Raw genomic sequence first — 14,759 nt, 5'->3', positions numbered from 1 at the left:
GACAGGGGGGATATAGACTGGGGGTGATGATGACAGGGGGGATATAGACTGGGGGTGATGATGACAGGGGGGATATAGACTGGGGATGATGATGACAGGGGGGATATAGACTGGGGGTGATGATGACAGGGGCGATATAGACTGGGGGTGATGATGACAGGGGCGATATAGACTGGGGGTGATGATGACAGGGGCGATATAGACTGGGGGTGATGATGACAGGGGCGATATAGACTGGGGGTGATGATGACAGGGGGGATATAGACTGGGGGTGATGATGACAGGGGGGATATAGACTGGGGGTGATGATGACAGGGGGGATATAGACTGGGGGTGATGATGACAGGGGGGATATAGACTGGGGGTGATGATGACAGGGGCGATATAGACTGGGGGTGATGATGACAGGGGCGATATAGACTGGGGGTGATGATGACAGGGGGGATATAGACTGGGGGTGATGATGACAGGGGGGATATAGACTGGGGGTGATGATGACAGGGGGGATATAGACTGGGGGTGATGATGACAGGGGGGATATAGACTGGGGGTGATGATGACAGGGGGATATAGACTGGGAGTGATGATGACAGGGGCGATATAGACCGGGGGTGATGATGACAGGGGGGATATAGACCGGGGGTGATGATGACAGGGGGGATATAGACCGGGGGTGATGATGACAGGGGGATATAGACCGGGGGTGATGATGACAGGGGGGATATAGACCGGGGGTGATGATGACAGGGGGGATATAGACCGGGGGTGATGATGACAGGGGGATATAGACCGGGGGTGATGATGACAGGGGGATATAGACCGGGGGTGATGATGACAGGGGGATATAGATTGGGGGTGATGATGACAGGGGCGATATAGACTGGGGGTGATGATGACAGGGGCGATATAGACTGGGGGTGATGATGACAGGGGCGATATAGACTGGGGGTGATGATGACAGGGGGGATATAGACTGGGGGTGATGATGACAGGGGGGATATAGACTGGGGGTGATGATGACAGGGGCGATATAGACTGGGGGTGATGATGACAGGGGCGATATAGACTGGGGGTGATGATGACAGGGGGGATATAGACTGGGGGTGATGATGACAGGGGCGATATAGACTGGGGGTGATGATGACAGGGGGGATATAGACTGGGGATGATGATGACAGGGGGGATATAGACTGGGGGTGATGATGACAGGGGGGGATATAGACTGGGGGTGATGATGACAGGGGCGATATAGACTGGGGGTGATGATGACAGGGGCGATATAGACTGGGGGTGATGATGACAGGGGCGATATAGACTGGGGGTGATGATGACAGGGGGGATATAGACTGGGGGTGATGATGACAGGGGGGATATAGACTGGGGGTGATGATGACAGGGGCGATATAGACTGGGGGTGATGATGACAGGGGGGATATAGACTGGGGGTGATGATGACAGGGGGGATATAGACTGGGGGTGATGATGACAGGGGGGATATAGACTGGGGGTGATGATGACAGGGGGGATATAGACTGGGGGTGATGATGACAGGGGCGATATAGACTGGGGGTGATGATGACAGGGGGGATATAGACTGGGGGTGATGATGACAGGGGGGATATATACTGGGGGTGATGATGACAGGGGGGATATAGACTGGGGGTGATGATGACAGGGGGGATATAGACTGGGGGTGATGATGACAGGGGCGATATAGACTGGGGGTGATGATGGCAGGGGGGATATAGACTGGGGGTGATGATGGCAGGGGGGATATAGACTGGGGGTGATGATGACAGGGGGATATAGACTGGGGGTGATGATGACAGGGGGTATATAGACTGGGGGTGATGATGACAGGGGGATATAGATTGGGGGTGATGATGACAGGGGGTATATAGACTGGGGGTGATGATGACAGGGGGTATATAGACTGGGGGTGATGATGACAGGGGGATATAGACTGGGGGTGATGATGACAGGGGGATATAGAAAGGGGGTGATGATGACAGGGGGGATATAGACTGGGGGTGATGATGACAGGGGGGATATAGACTGGGGGTGATGATGACAGGGGGTATATAGACTGGGGGTGATGATGACAGGGGGTATATAGACTGGGGGTGATGATGACAGGGGGATATAGACTGGGGGTGATGATGACAGGGGGTATATAGACTGGGGGTGATGATGACAGGGGGATATAGACTGGGGGTGATGATGACAGGGGGTATATAGACTGGGGGTGATGATGACAGGGGGATATAGACTGGGGGTGATGATGACAGGGGGATATAGAAAGGGGGTGATGATGACAGGGGGGATATAGACTGGGGGTGATGATGACAGGGGGTATATAGACTGGGGGTGATGATGACAGGGGGTATATAGACTGGGGGTGATGATGACAGGGGGATATAGAAAGGGGGTGATGATGACAGGGGGTCTGGATGATGACCGGGGTCGGAGTTGACAGGGGGGGGGTCAGGATGATGACATGGGGAGGATGATGACCGGGGTCGGAGTTGACGGGGGGGGGGGGTCAGGATGATGACATGGGGAGGATGATGACATGGGGAGGATGATGACATGGGGAGGATGATGACCGGGGTCGAAGTTGATGGAGGGGTCAGGATGATGACAGGGGGGATGATGTATTTTCCCCCCTAGGCTTAAACTCGAGTCAATAAGTTTTCCCAGGTTTTGGGGGTGAAAGTAGGGGCCTCGGCTTATATTCAGGTCGGCTAATACTCGATTATATACGGTAATTAAATGGGGTTTTATTGTCAGGGACAGAAGGGGAGGGGGAATAGGGAAAGATTAGTTAATGATCGCAACAAAATCCTGAAAGAAAGAAAATGAAACCTTCAGAAAATGTAAATGTACCGTTTAATAATAATAATAGCGAGAACGTTCCAGTCCTGAATACAAATAAAAAAAGAATCCCGTTCCTCCTGTCCGCCGCGCCGTCCTCGGCTTCTATCCTAACGGCAGCCGACGCGCCACAAATGTCCGGAGAGATCAGAGATAAAACCCAAAAGGGGCCGCTCAGCCCAGAAACATCTAATGGGTCAACAACGGCACCGGTCAGACCTTCTGGATCACCGGGGCATCCGCCGCCTTCTTCCCCTTCTTCTTCATCCGGCCTCTGGCGTAGACACGAAGGAATAAGGCGAGGAAGACCACCGCCACCCCCACCGCGCCCACAGACGTGACCGGGTGACCGTACAGCAAACAAGACAAGAGGATGGCCAACGCCTGGCGCAGAGTCATAATAATGGTAAAAATGGCTGCCCCAAACTTGTTTATGGTGTAAAATATGAAGAGTTGGCCAAAGGCCGAGCACACGGACAGGAGCGCCGCGTGGAAGGCAAAATCGGGGTGACGGGACATAAAGCGGATGGAGTCCTGCAGCGCCCCCTGTTCCAGCAGAGAGAAGACGGTGAATAGGCAGGAGAAGAGATTCACCCCAAACATCATCTGCACGGACGACATCTTGTACTTGAAGAGCGAGTCCTGCCAGTTAGAGGTGAAGCTGTCGAAGACGATGTATCCGGCCAAGATGACCACTCCGGAGAAGGTGGTGACCCCCGACGCCCGGTGACCTCCCCCATTGGATAGTAAGAACATGCTGACCCCCACGGAGATCAGGACAGCGGTGAAGTACTCCCAGTACTCGTAGCTTTTGTGAGACACCAGTTTACCCATCAGCATCACCGGGATGACCTTGGAGGCCTTGGCCAGGACCTGGGTGGGAAAACTGATGAACTTCAGGGCCTCGTACTGACACCAGCTGCTCAGGATGTTGGAGAGAGAAGCAAAGGAGTATTTGTACATGGGCGCCCCGTGACGCGGCTGCTTGGTGAGGGCGCAGTAAACGCCGGCCACAGTGAGAGCCAGGATACGGTTCATGAACACCAAGAACTGCGAGTCCCTGAACTTCTCCCCCGGAGTACCGGGCTCCGAAAACGAGTAGGTCCGGGTCATCACCCGCTCCTGGAGGACACCCCAGGTCAGGTAGGAGATCTGAGGAGAGAAGAGGGAGCGTGATGGGAGAGCGGGGACAAATATAGAGGGGCCCACAGGCATACATACGAGGGGCCCACAGACATACATACGAGGGGCCCACAGACATACATACGAGGGGCCCACAGACATACGAGGGGCCCACAGACATCCAGATGGGGTCTCCCCTGTATGTTCTCTCACCTGGAGGCCGGCGGCACAGAAGAGCAGCTTGAAGGCTTGTTGTGTGGTAGAGGGGTCCCCGTCCCCCCGGGCGCTGGGTGACGGCTCCTCCGCTGACAGTGACTTGGACTCATTTCCGAACACACAGGACTTCACCACCGGGAAACAGACCCCCCGACCTGCAGGAGGAGGAGGAGACATAATGAGGAGGACCCCCTAATATACAGACCCCCCGACCTGCAGGAGGATGAGGAGACATAATGAGGGGGACCCCCTAATATACAGACCCCCCCGACCTGCAGGAGGATGAGGAGACATAATGAGGGGGACCCCCTAATATACAGACCCCCCCGACCTGCAGGAGGATGAGGAGACATAATGAGGGGGACCCCCTAATATACAGACCCCCGACCTGCAGGAGGAGGAGGAGACATAATAAGGGGGACCCCCTAATATACAGACCCCCCGACCTGCAGGAGGAGGAGGAGACATAATGAGGGGGACCCCCTAATATACAGACCCCCCGACCTACAGGAGGAAAGAGGAGACATAATGAGGGGGACCCCCTAATATACAGACCCCCCGACCTGCAGGAAGATGAGGAGACATGAGGGGGACCCCCTAATATACAGCCCCCCCCCCCCCCGACCTACAGGAGGAAAGAGGAGACATAATGAGGGGGACCCCCTAATATACAGACCCCCCGACCTGCAGGAAGATGAGGAGACATGAGGGGGACCCCCTAATATACAGACCCCCGACCTGCAGGAGGATGAGGAGACATAATAAGGGGGACCCCCTAATATACAGACCCCCCGACCTGCAGGAGGAGGAGGAGACATAATGAGGAGGACCCCCTAATATACAGACCCCTCCGACCTGCAGGAGGATAAGGAGACATAATGAGGGGGACCCCCTAATATACAGACCCCCCGACCTGCAGGAGGATGAGGAGACATAATGAGGGGGACCCCCTAATATACAGCCCCCCCTGACCTGCAGGAGGAGGAGACATAATAAGGGGGACCCCTAATATACAGACCCCTCCCCGACCTGCAGGAGGATAAGGAGACATAATTAGGGGGACCCCCTAATATACAGACCCCCCCGACCTGCAGGAGGATAAGGAGACATAATGAGGGGGACCCCCTAATATACAGACCCCCCGACCTGCAGGAGGATAATGAGACATAATAAGTGGGACCCCCAAATATACAGACCCCCCCGACCTGCAGGAGGATAAGGGGGACCCCCTAATATACAGCCCCCCCCCCGACCTGCAGGAGGATAAAGAGACATAATGAGGGGGACCCCCTAATATACAGACCCCCCCGACCTGCAGGAGAATGAGGAGACATAATGAGGGGGACCCCCTAATATACAGACCCCCCGACCTGCAGGAAGATGAGGAGACATGAGGGGGACCCCCTAATATACAGCCCCCCCCCCCCCGACCTACAGGAGGAAAGAGGAGACATAATGAGGGGGACCCCCTAATATACAGACCCCCCGACCTGCAGGAAGATGAGGAGACATGAGGGGGACCCCCTAATATACAGACCCCCGACCTGCAGGAGGATGAGGAGACATAATAAGGGGGACCCCCTAATATACAGACCCCCCGACCTGCAGGAGGAGGAGGAGACATAATGAGGAGGACCCCCTAATATACAGACCCCTCCGACCTGCAGGAGGATAAGGAGACATAATGAGGGGGACCCCCCTAATATACAGACCCCCCGACCTGCAGGAGGATGAGGAGACATAATGAGGGGGACCCCCTAATATACAGACCCCCCCGACCTGCAGGAGGATGAGGAGACATAATGAGGGGGACCCCCTAATATACAGCCCCCCCTGACCTGCAGGAGGAGGAGACATAATAAGGGGGACCCCTAATATACAGACCCCTCCCCGACCTGCAGGAGGATAAGGAGACATAATTAGGGGGACCCCCTAATATACAGACCCCCCCGACCTGCAGGAGGATAAGGAGACATAATGAGGGGGACCCCCTAATATACAGACCCCCCGACCTGCAGGAGGATAATGAGACATAATAAGTGGGACCCCCAAATATACAGACCCCCCCGACCTGCAGGAGGATAAGGGGGACCCCCTAATATACAGCCCCCCCCCCCGACCTGCAGGAGGATAAAGAGACATAATGAGGGGGACCCCCTAATATACAGACCCCCCCGACCTGCAGGAGAATGAGGAGACATAATGAGGGGGACCCCCTAATATAAAGCCCCCCCCCCCCCCCGACCTGCAGGAGGATGAGGAGACATAATGAGGGGGACCCCCTAATATACAGACCCCCCGACCTGCAGGAGGATGAGGAGACATAATGAGGGGGACCCCCTAATATACAGACCCCCCGACCTGCAGGAGGATGAGGAGACATAATGAGGGGGACCCCCTAATATACAGACCCCCCGACCTGCAGGAGGAAAGAGGAGACATAATGAGGGGGACCCCCTGATATACAGACCCCCGACCTGCAGGAGGAGGAGGAGACATAATGAGGGGGACCCCCTAATATACAGACCCCCCGACCTGCAGGAGGAAAGAGGAGACATAATGAGGGGGACCCCCTGATATACAGACCCCCGACCTGCAGGAGGAGGAGGAGACATAATGAGGGGGACCCCCTAATATACAGACCCCCCCGACCTGCAGGAGGATGAGGAGACATGAGGGGGACCCCCTAATATACAGACCCCCCGACCTACAGGAGGAAAGAGGAGACATAATGAGGGGGACCCCCTAATATACAGCCCCCCCCCCGACCTGCAGGAGGATGAGGAGACATGAGGGGGACCCCCTAATATACAGCCCCCCCCCCGACCTGCAGGAGGAAAGAGGAGACATAATGAGGGGGACCCCCTAATATACAGCCCCCCCCCCCGACCTGCAGGAGGATGAGGAGACATAATGAGGGGGACCCCCTAATATACAGACCCCCCGACCTGCAGGAGGATAAGGAGACATAATGAGGGGGACCCCCTAATATACAGACCCCTCCGACCTGCAGGAGGAGGAGGAGACATAATGAGGGGGACCCCCTAATATACAGACCCCCGACCTGCAGGAGGATGAGGAGACATAATGAGGGGGACCCCCTAATATACAGACCCCCCCCCCCCCCGACCTGCAGGAGGATGAGGAGACATAATGAGGGGGACCCCCTAATATACAGACCCCCCGAACTGCAGGAGGAAAGAGGAGACATAATGAAGGGGACCCCCTAATATACAGACCCCCCCCCGACCTGCAGGAGGATGAGGAGACATAATGAGGGGGACCCCCTAATATACAGACCCCCCCGACCTGCAGGAGGATGAGGAGACATAATGAGGGGGACCCCCTTATATACAGACCCCCGACCTGCAGGAGGAGGAGACATAATGAGGGGGACCCCCTAATATACAGCCCCCCCGACCTGCAGGAGGATGAGACATAATGAGGGGGACCCCCTAATATACAGACCCCCCCGACCTGCAGGAGGATGAGGAGACATAATGAGGGGGACCCCCTAATATACAGACCCCCCCGACCTGCAGGAGGATGAGGAGACATAATGAGGGGGACCCCCTAATATACAGCCCCCCCGTCCTGCAGGAGGATGAGGAGACATAATGAGGGGGACCCCCTAATATACAGACCCCCCGACCTGCAGGAGGATGAGGAGTCATAATAAGGGGGACCCCCTAATATACAGACCCCCCGACCTGCAGGAGGATGAGGAGACATAATGAGGGGGACCCCCTAATATACAGACCCCCCGTCCTGCAGGAGGATGAGGAGACATAATGAGGGGGACCCCCTAATATACAGACCCCCCGTCCTGCAGGAGGATGAGGAGTCATAATGAGGGGGACCCCCTAATATACAGACCCCCCGACCTGCAGGAGGATGAGGAGACATAATGAGGGGGACCCCCTAATATACAGACCCCCCGTCCTGCAGGAGGATGAGGAGACATAATGAGGGGGACCCCCTAATATACAGACCCCCCGACCTGCAGGAGGATGAGGAGTCATAATGAGGGGGACCCCCTAATATACAGACCCCCCGTCCTGCAGGAGGATGAGGAGACATAATGAGGGGGACCCCCTAATATACAGACCCCCCGTCCTGCAGGAGGATGAGGAGTCATAATGAGGGGGACCCCCTAATATACAGACCCCCCGACCTGCAGGAGGATGAGGAGACATAATGAGGGGGACCCCCTAATATACAGACCCCCCCGACCTGCAGGAGGATGAGGAGACATAATGAGGGGGACCCCCTAATATACAGACCCCCCGACCTGCAGGAGGATGAGGAGACATAATGAGGGGGACCCCCTAATATACAGACCCCCCGTCCTGCAGGAGGATGAGGAGACATAATGAGGGGGACCCCCTAATATACAGACCCCCCGTCCTGCAGGAGGATGAGGAGACATAATGAGGGGGACCCCCTAATATACAGCCCCCCCCCCCCGACCTGCAGGAGGAAAGAGGAGACACTGGGGTCTCTGATAACTGGGGGGGGGGGGTCATCACTTACCCGTCTGATACCCGGGGGGGGGGGGTCATCACTTACCCGTCTGATACCCGGGGGGGGGTCATCACTTACCCGTCTGATACCCGGGGGGGGGGGGGGGGGGGTCATCACTTACCCGTCTCCAGGTAGTTGCGCCGTTTGAAGTACTGTATGAGCAGGAAGCCGGGGACCAGGATGGTGGCGTAACCCCCGATATTCAGGACGAAGCGAACCAACCAGAACTCCGTCCACGTGACCTGAGCGGGAGGGGGCGGATCCTCAGCAGAGACCCCTAGGAGGACGACCAGGAGGAGCAGAGACCTGGGGAAGATGGGAGAAGGTTACACTGTGTACTACAACCCCCAACATCTCATCTCCGCACCCCTATCAGTGATGAGGACATGAAACCTGCGGGGCCCCAACCTCAACACCGAAACCTGCGGGGCCCCAACCTCAACACCGAAACCTGCGGGGGCCCCAACCTGAACCCCGAAACCTGCGGGGCCCCAACCTCAACACCGAAACCTGCGGGGGCCCCAACCTGAACCCCGAAACCTGCGGGGCCCCAACCTCAACACCGAAACCTGCGGGGGCCCCAACCTGAACCCCGAAACCTGCGGGGGCCCCAACCTCAACACCGAAACCTGCGGGGCCCCAACCTCAACACCAAAACCTGCGGGGGCCCCAACCTCAACACCGAAACCTGCGGGGGCCCCAACCTCAACACCGAAACCTGCGGGGGCCCCAACCTCAACACCGAAACCTGCGGGGGCCCCAACCTCAACACCAAAACCTGCGGTGCCCCAACCTCAACACCGAAACCTGCGGTGCCCCAACCTCAACACCAAAACCTGCGGGGCCCCGACCTCAACACCAAAACCTGCGGGGCCCCAACCTCTACACCGAAACCTGCGGGGCCCCAACCTCAACACCGAGACCTGCGGGGCCCCAACCTCTACACCGAAACCTGCGGGGCCCCAACCTCTACACCGAAACCTGCGGGGCCCCAACCTCTACACCGAAACCTGCGGGGCCCCAACCTGAACACCGAAACCTGCGGGGCCCCAACCTGAACACAGAAACCTGCGGGGCCCCAACCTGAACACAGAAACCTGCGGGGCCCCAACCTCAACACCAACCTCTACCGGGAGGCTCAAAGGGACCGACTGAGTGCACACTCACAGCACTCCAGGGGGCTTCTTAAGGGGGCAGGAGCATCAAACGCCTAGAGGGGGGGGGGGGGGTCACATACTTATTACATTATTAGCTGAAATTTTATATGAGAACGAAGAAGAACATCACCAGATCCATCCCAGTATATATCTATATGTATGACTGCAGACAACAAGCCCCGCCCCCAGTATGACATCACTCATAATGACATGTGATCACAGCCCCGCCCTGTGTATGACATCACTGATACAATATAATAGTAATATAATGAGATGTGATTACAGCCCCGCCCCCTGTATGACATCACTGATATAATATAATAGTAATATAATAACATGTGATCACAGCCCCGCCCCCTGTATGACATCACTGATATAATAGTAATATAATTACATGTGATCACAGCCCCGCCCCTGTATGACATCACTGATATAATATAATAGTAATATAATAACATGTGATCACAGCCCCGCCCCCTGTATGACATCACTGATATAATAGTAATATAATTACATGTGATCACAGCCCCGCCCCTGTATGACATCACTGATATAATATACAAGTAATACAATGACATGTGATCACAGCCCCGCCCCTGTATGACATCACTGATATAATATAATGACATGTGATCACAGCCCCGCCCCCCCTGTATGACATCTATAATATAATAGTAATATAATGTGATCACAGCCCCGCCCCTGTATGACATCACTGATATAATATAATAGTAATATACTGACATGTGATCACAGCCCCGCCCCCTGTATGACATCACTGATATGATATAATGACATGTGATCACAGCCCCGCCCCTGTATGACATCACTTACATAATAGTAATATTAATACTGCCTCCTATATACAAGAATATAACTACTATAATACTGCTCCTATATACATGAATATAACTACTATAATACTGCCTCCTATATACAAGAATATAACTACTATAATACTGCTCCTATATACATGAATATAACTACTATAATACTGCTCCTATATACAAGAATATAACTACTATAATACTGCTCCTATATACAAGAATATAACTACTATAATACTGCTCCTATATACAAGAATATAACTACTATAATACTGCCCCCTATATACAAGAATATAACTACTATAATACTGCCCCTATATACAAGAATATAACTACTATAATACTGCTCCTATATACAAGACTATAACTACTATAATACTGCCACTATATACAAGAATATAACTACTATAATACTGCTCCCATATACAAGAATATAACTACTATAATACTGCCTCCTATATACAAGAATATAACTACTATAATACTGCCTCCTATATACAAGAATATAACTACTATAATACTGCTCCTATATACAAGAATATAACTACTATAATACTGCCCCTATATACAAGAATATAACTACTATAATACTGCTCCTATATACATGAATATAACTACTATAATACTGCTCCTATATACAAGAATATAACTACTATAATACTGCCCCTATATACAAGAATATAACTACTATAATACTGCCCCTATATACAAGAATATAACTACTATAATACTGCCCCTATATACAAGAATATAACTACTATAATACTGCTCCTATATACATGAATATAACTACTATAATACTGCTCCTATATACAAGACTATAACTACTATAATACTGCTCCTATATACAAGAATATAACTACTATAATACTGCCTCCTATATACAAGAATATAACTACTTTCCTCATCGTCCCTACAGCAGCACAGAAGGGATTACCTTAGTTTCCCAAGCTCATCTCAGGACCGTCACCTAGAATAATACTAATAAATTATTTAGTTAATTGCTGGGTTGGGCCAGCGGCCCTATAAAGGTACCCAACTACCAGATCACCCTGTGTTTTTTTTAGTCCTCCTCACCTTAGGATCGTCGTCGTTTGAGGATCGGCCTTGCGGGGTCTTGGCTGCTTCAATTCTGCCATTGCGGGGTCTCTGGCTCGTATATTGCCTTTGTGGCACAGCTGCCGGTGCGGGGTCTCTGGCCTTCACATTGCCATTGCGGGGTCTCTGGCTAATACGTCGGCCATTGCGGGGTCTCTGGCCTCTTCAGGTAACCAGTCGGGGTCCTGGTAAGTACCGGTTTATCACCGGAAGACCTGTTATTTTAAAAAAATTAGCGCTGGGACAGGAGCGCTCATAAATGTGCATACCGGCGCTAAGGTCTGGCTGTGTTCTACGCGCTGACTTATGCAGTCAGTAGGGATGTGCGATGTGCGCTGGCTATGTGCGCTGACTTGTATGTCAGCGATGTGTGCGCGCATCGCTGATTCTGTAAGCTGGTTGTCCCGTCAGCTTCTCGGCGATTGTATGTTGTCGGCAATATGTATGTACGCTGCCTGTGTGCAGTGTTCTGCTAATACTTACAGCTCCGTGGACAGGTAGCTTAGGCGCGCGGCCTCCAGCTGTTGTTTTCTACCTGGAGGTGGCGCGCGTCTGACGTCAGTTGCTGGACCGCTCGCTGCGGGGGGCCGGCGGGAGTAGCTATATCAGACCGGGAATCTGGCGGCTTCAGTCTCTCTGAGCTGGGCAGCCGGGTTCTAGGTCTGATAAGGTATTGTGGCCCCTTTCCTCCTGGTTTTTTATGGTACTAATATCCATACTGAATAAAGCTTATTTTTTCTATCAGATGTCGTCCGAGGCTAGTTCCAGGAAGAAAAAATCTAAGTCTAAGCATAGACTGTGCATCTCTTGTGAGCAACCGCTGTCGGATGACTACCCTTATAATGAGTGTGATCCTTGTGCAGAGAGGAATAGGAGATCTCCAGTTGTGGAGAGAGTGAAAAGATGTTTAAGTTGTCTGCAGACACTTACTGAGGATGACCCCGCTGATTTATGCAGATCTTGTGCTCCTCCAGATACCGCTTCTAGTCTAGCAGAAGAGGCTAAGACTTTCTTCTCCTGGTTCCGGAATAAGTTTTCGGATGATAAGCCGTCCGCACAAAAATTGAAGAAGGGTACAAAGAAGCGCAAGGCCGTTTCTTCATCTTCTGAATCATCTGAGCCAGTGCAGCCAGTTAAAAAACGAAAAAGGGTAATGATTCAGTCCGACTCCTCGGATTCAGAGTCTTTATCTTCTCCCTCCTCATCCTCAGCGGATTCTTCTGATAAAAAGAAGAAGAAGCGCCACAGAAAGAAGTCTTCTTCTTCTTCTTCCTCAGACTCTTCTTCTTCTGAGTCATCTTCAGATTCTGAGGTCATCACTGAGGATTTTTATCTTTTCAAAAAAGATACAGCGGACGGATTAATAAAGAAGGTCAAACGCTGCGTTGAATCTGTGAGTCATGAGCGCACTAAACAGGACAAAGGTAGTTTATTCTACTTTCCAAAAAAGAAGTCCAGAAGTCTCCCTGGTCATCATGTCCTGAAGAGCATCATGGAAAAAGAATGGGGTAGACCAGACAAGCGTTTGGATCTCGGTTCCAGATTCAAATCAATGTACCGCTTAGACCCATCAGTATCTGCTTCTTGGGATCAACCCGCTACTGTGGATCAAGCTGTGGCGAAGCTGTCGAAAAAATCATTCTTTCCAGCAGATGAATCTACCTTGCTCCGAGATGGCATGGATAGGAAGGCGGACACCTTCCTCAAGAGGTCACACTTAAATCTGGCTCTACTGGCCAAAGCTGCTCTGTCATCTGTTCCTGTATCTAGGGCCTTGAGACTCTGGCTCGGACAGCTTTCTCAAGACATCAAATCGGGAGTTTCAAGAAAGAAGTTGACTCGTCATCTTGCTTCCATGAAGTCAGCAGCCGACTATGTCTGTGATTTTTCGGTTGATGTCTTGAAGGTAGCAGCAAAAAATATGGCGGTAGGCAACTCCACACGTAGAGCCATCTGGCTGAAGCCCTGGACTGGAGACGCTTCTTCAAAGGGTAATTTTTGTTCCCTTCCATTTGAGCCTGGAAAATTGATTGGAAAAAAGCTGTATAAGGTCCTCAAACAAAATAAGAAGGATAAAGAGCTTTCCCTTCCACAATCCTTTCGGAAACCCTTCAGAAGTGGGCGTAGCCAGAGGTTCAGAGGTGGTGGCCGTAGACGTCAATTTCAAGAAAGAGACAAAAAATTCCAGTCGAGATACCAGGATAAGGGGAAGAAAAAGCAATCGGGTCCCTCAAATCCTAAGGCCGAGTTCTGACGCCAGCTGTATAGATCCGGTGGGAGCAAGATTATTAAAATTCTTTCCACAATGGCAGAAAGTCACATCGGATCCATGGGTCCTCCGCATAATCCAAAGAGGATATTCACTGGAGTTTCTTCATCAGCCAAGGGACAGATTCCTCATCAATCAAGATCAGGATTGCAGGGTTCTGGCTCTACTGTCAGAATTTATCCTCAAGGGAGCTCTGGAACCTGTACCTCAAGAGGAAAAGTTTCAGGGAGTATACTCCCACGTGTTTCCCGTCCCCAAACCCGATCGCAAATGGCGTCTCATTATAGATCTTCGGTATCTGAACAAACACCTTGTAAAAACAAGATTCAAGATGGACAATATAAAATCTCTTTACAGTATTGTAAGGCCCGAAGAGGTAATGGTTTGCCTGGACTTGAAAGATGCGTACCTTCATGTGCCCATCCAAGAGGCCGACAGAAGATATTTAAGAATTGCGGTCCGGGGGAAGAAGCAGGTGCTCCACTATCAGTTCAGGGCGCTGCCCTTTGGCCTATCCCCCGCACCGAGGATTTTTACAAAGTTGGTGATTGTCCTGGTGGCTGCGCTCCGTCTACAAGAAATAAGGATCATCCCTTATCTAGACGACTGGCTAATCATAGCCAGCAGCCCAGCAGTCTTGAGAAGCCACTTACGGATTTGTCTACAGCTGTT

At 52.3% G+C, this 14,759-nt stretch overlaps 1 protein-coding gene across 1 annotated transcript; it reads right to left on the bottom strand.

Moving 5' to 3' along the window:
• Positions 1 to 2,862: 2,862 nt before the first annotated feature.
• SLC35B2 (solute carrier family 35 member B2) lies at positions 2,863 to 11,859 on the bottom strand. Its single transcript, XM_056553563.1, has 4 exons — positions 11,798 to 11,859; positions 8,858 to 9,042; positions 4,210 to 4,367; positions 2,863 to 4,026 (listed from the first exon to the last, which is right to left on the bottom strand). Exons 1-4 carry the CDS (start codon positions 11,857 to 11,859, stop codon positions 3,088 to 3,090), a joined length of 1,344 nt encoding a protein of 447 aa, XP_056409538.1. The 3' UTR covers positions 2,863 to 3,087.
• Positions 11,860 to 14,759: the final 2,900 nt, after the last annotated feature.

This window comes from Hyla sarda, unplaced genomic scaffold, assembly GCF_029499605.1.
Source record: "Hyla sarda isolate aHylSar1 unplaced genomic scaffold, aHylSar1.hap1 scaffold_329, whole genome shotgun sequence".
Lineage (NCBI taxonomy): Eukaryota > Metazoa > Chordata > Amphibia > Anura > Hylidae > Hyla > Hyla sarda.
Note: the sequence above shows the minus strand (reverse complement) of the source record. Positions and strands in the feature narration are given on the sequence as shown.

Bases quoted from the DNA above. Each gene is read 5' to 3' on its own strand.
- SLC35B2 (XM_056553563.1), bottom strand. From the start codon at position 11,859: ATGGCAGAATTGAAGCAGCCAAGACCCCGCAAGGCCGATCCTCAAACG. The intron at 9,043-11,797 runs GTGAGGAGGACT...CATCTTCCCCAG, and splicing joins CAAACGACGACGATCCTAAG to GTCTCTGCTCCTCCTGGTCG. The intron at 4,027-4,209 runs GTGAGAGAACAT...TTCTCTCCTCAG, and splicing joins TCTGTGCCGCCGGCCTCCAG to ATCTCCTACCTGACCTGGGG.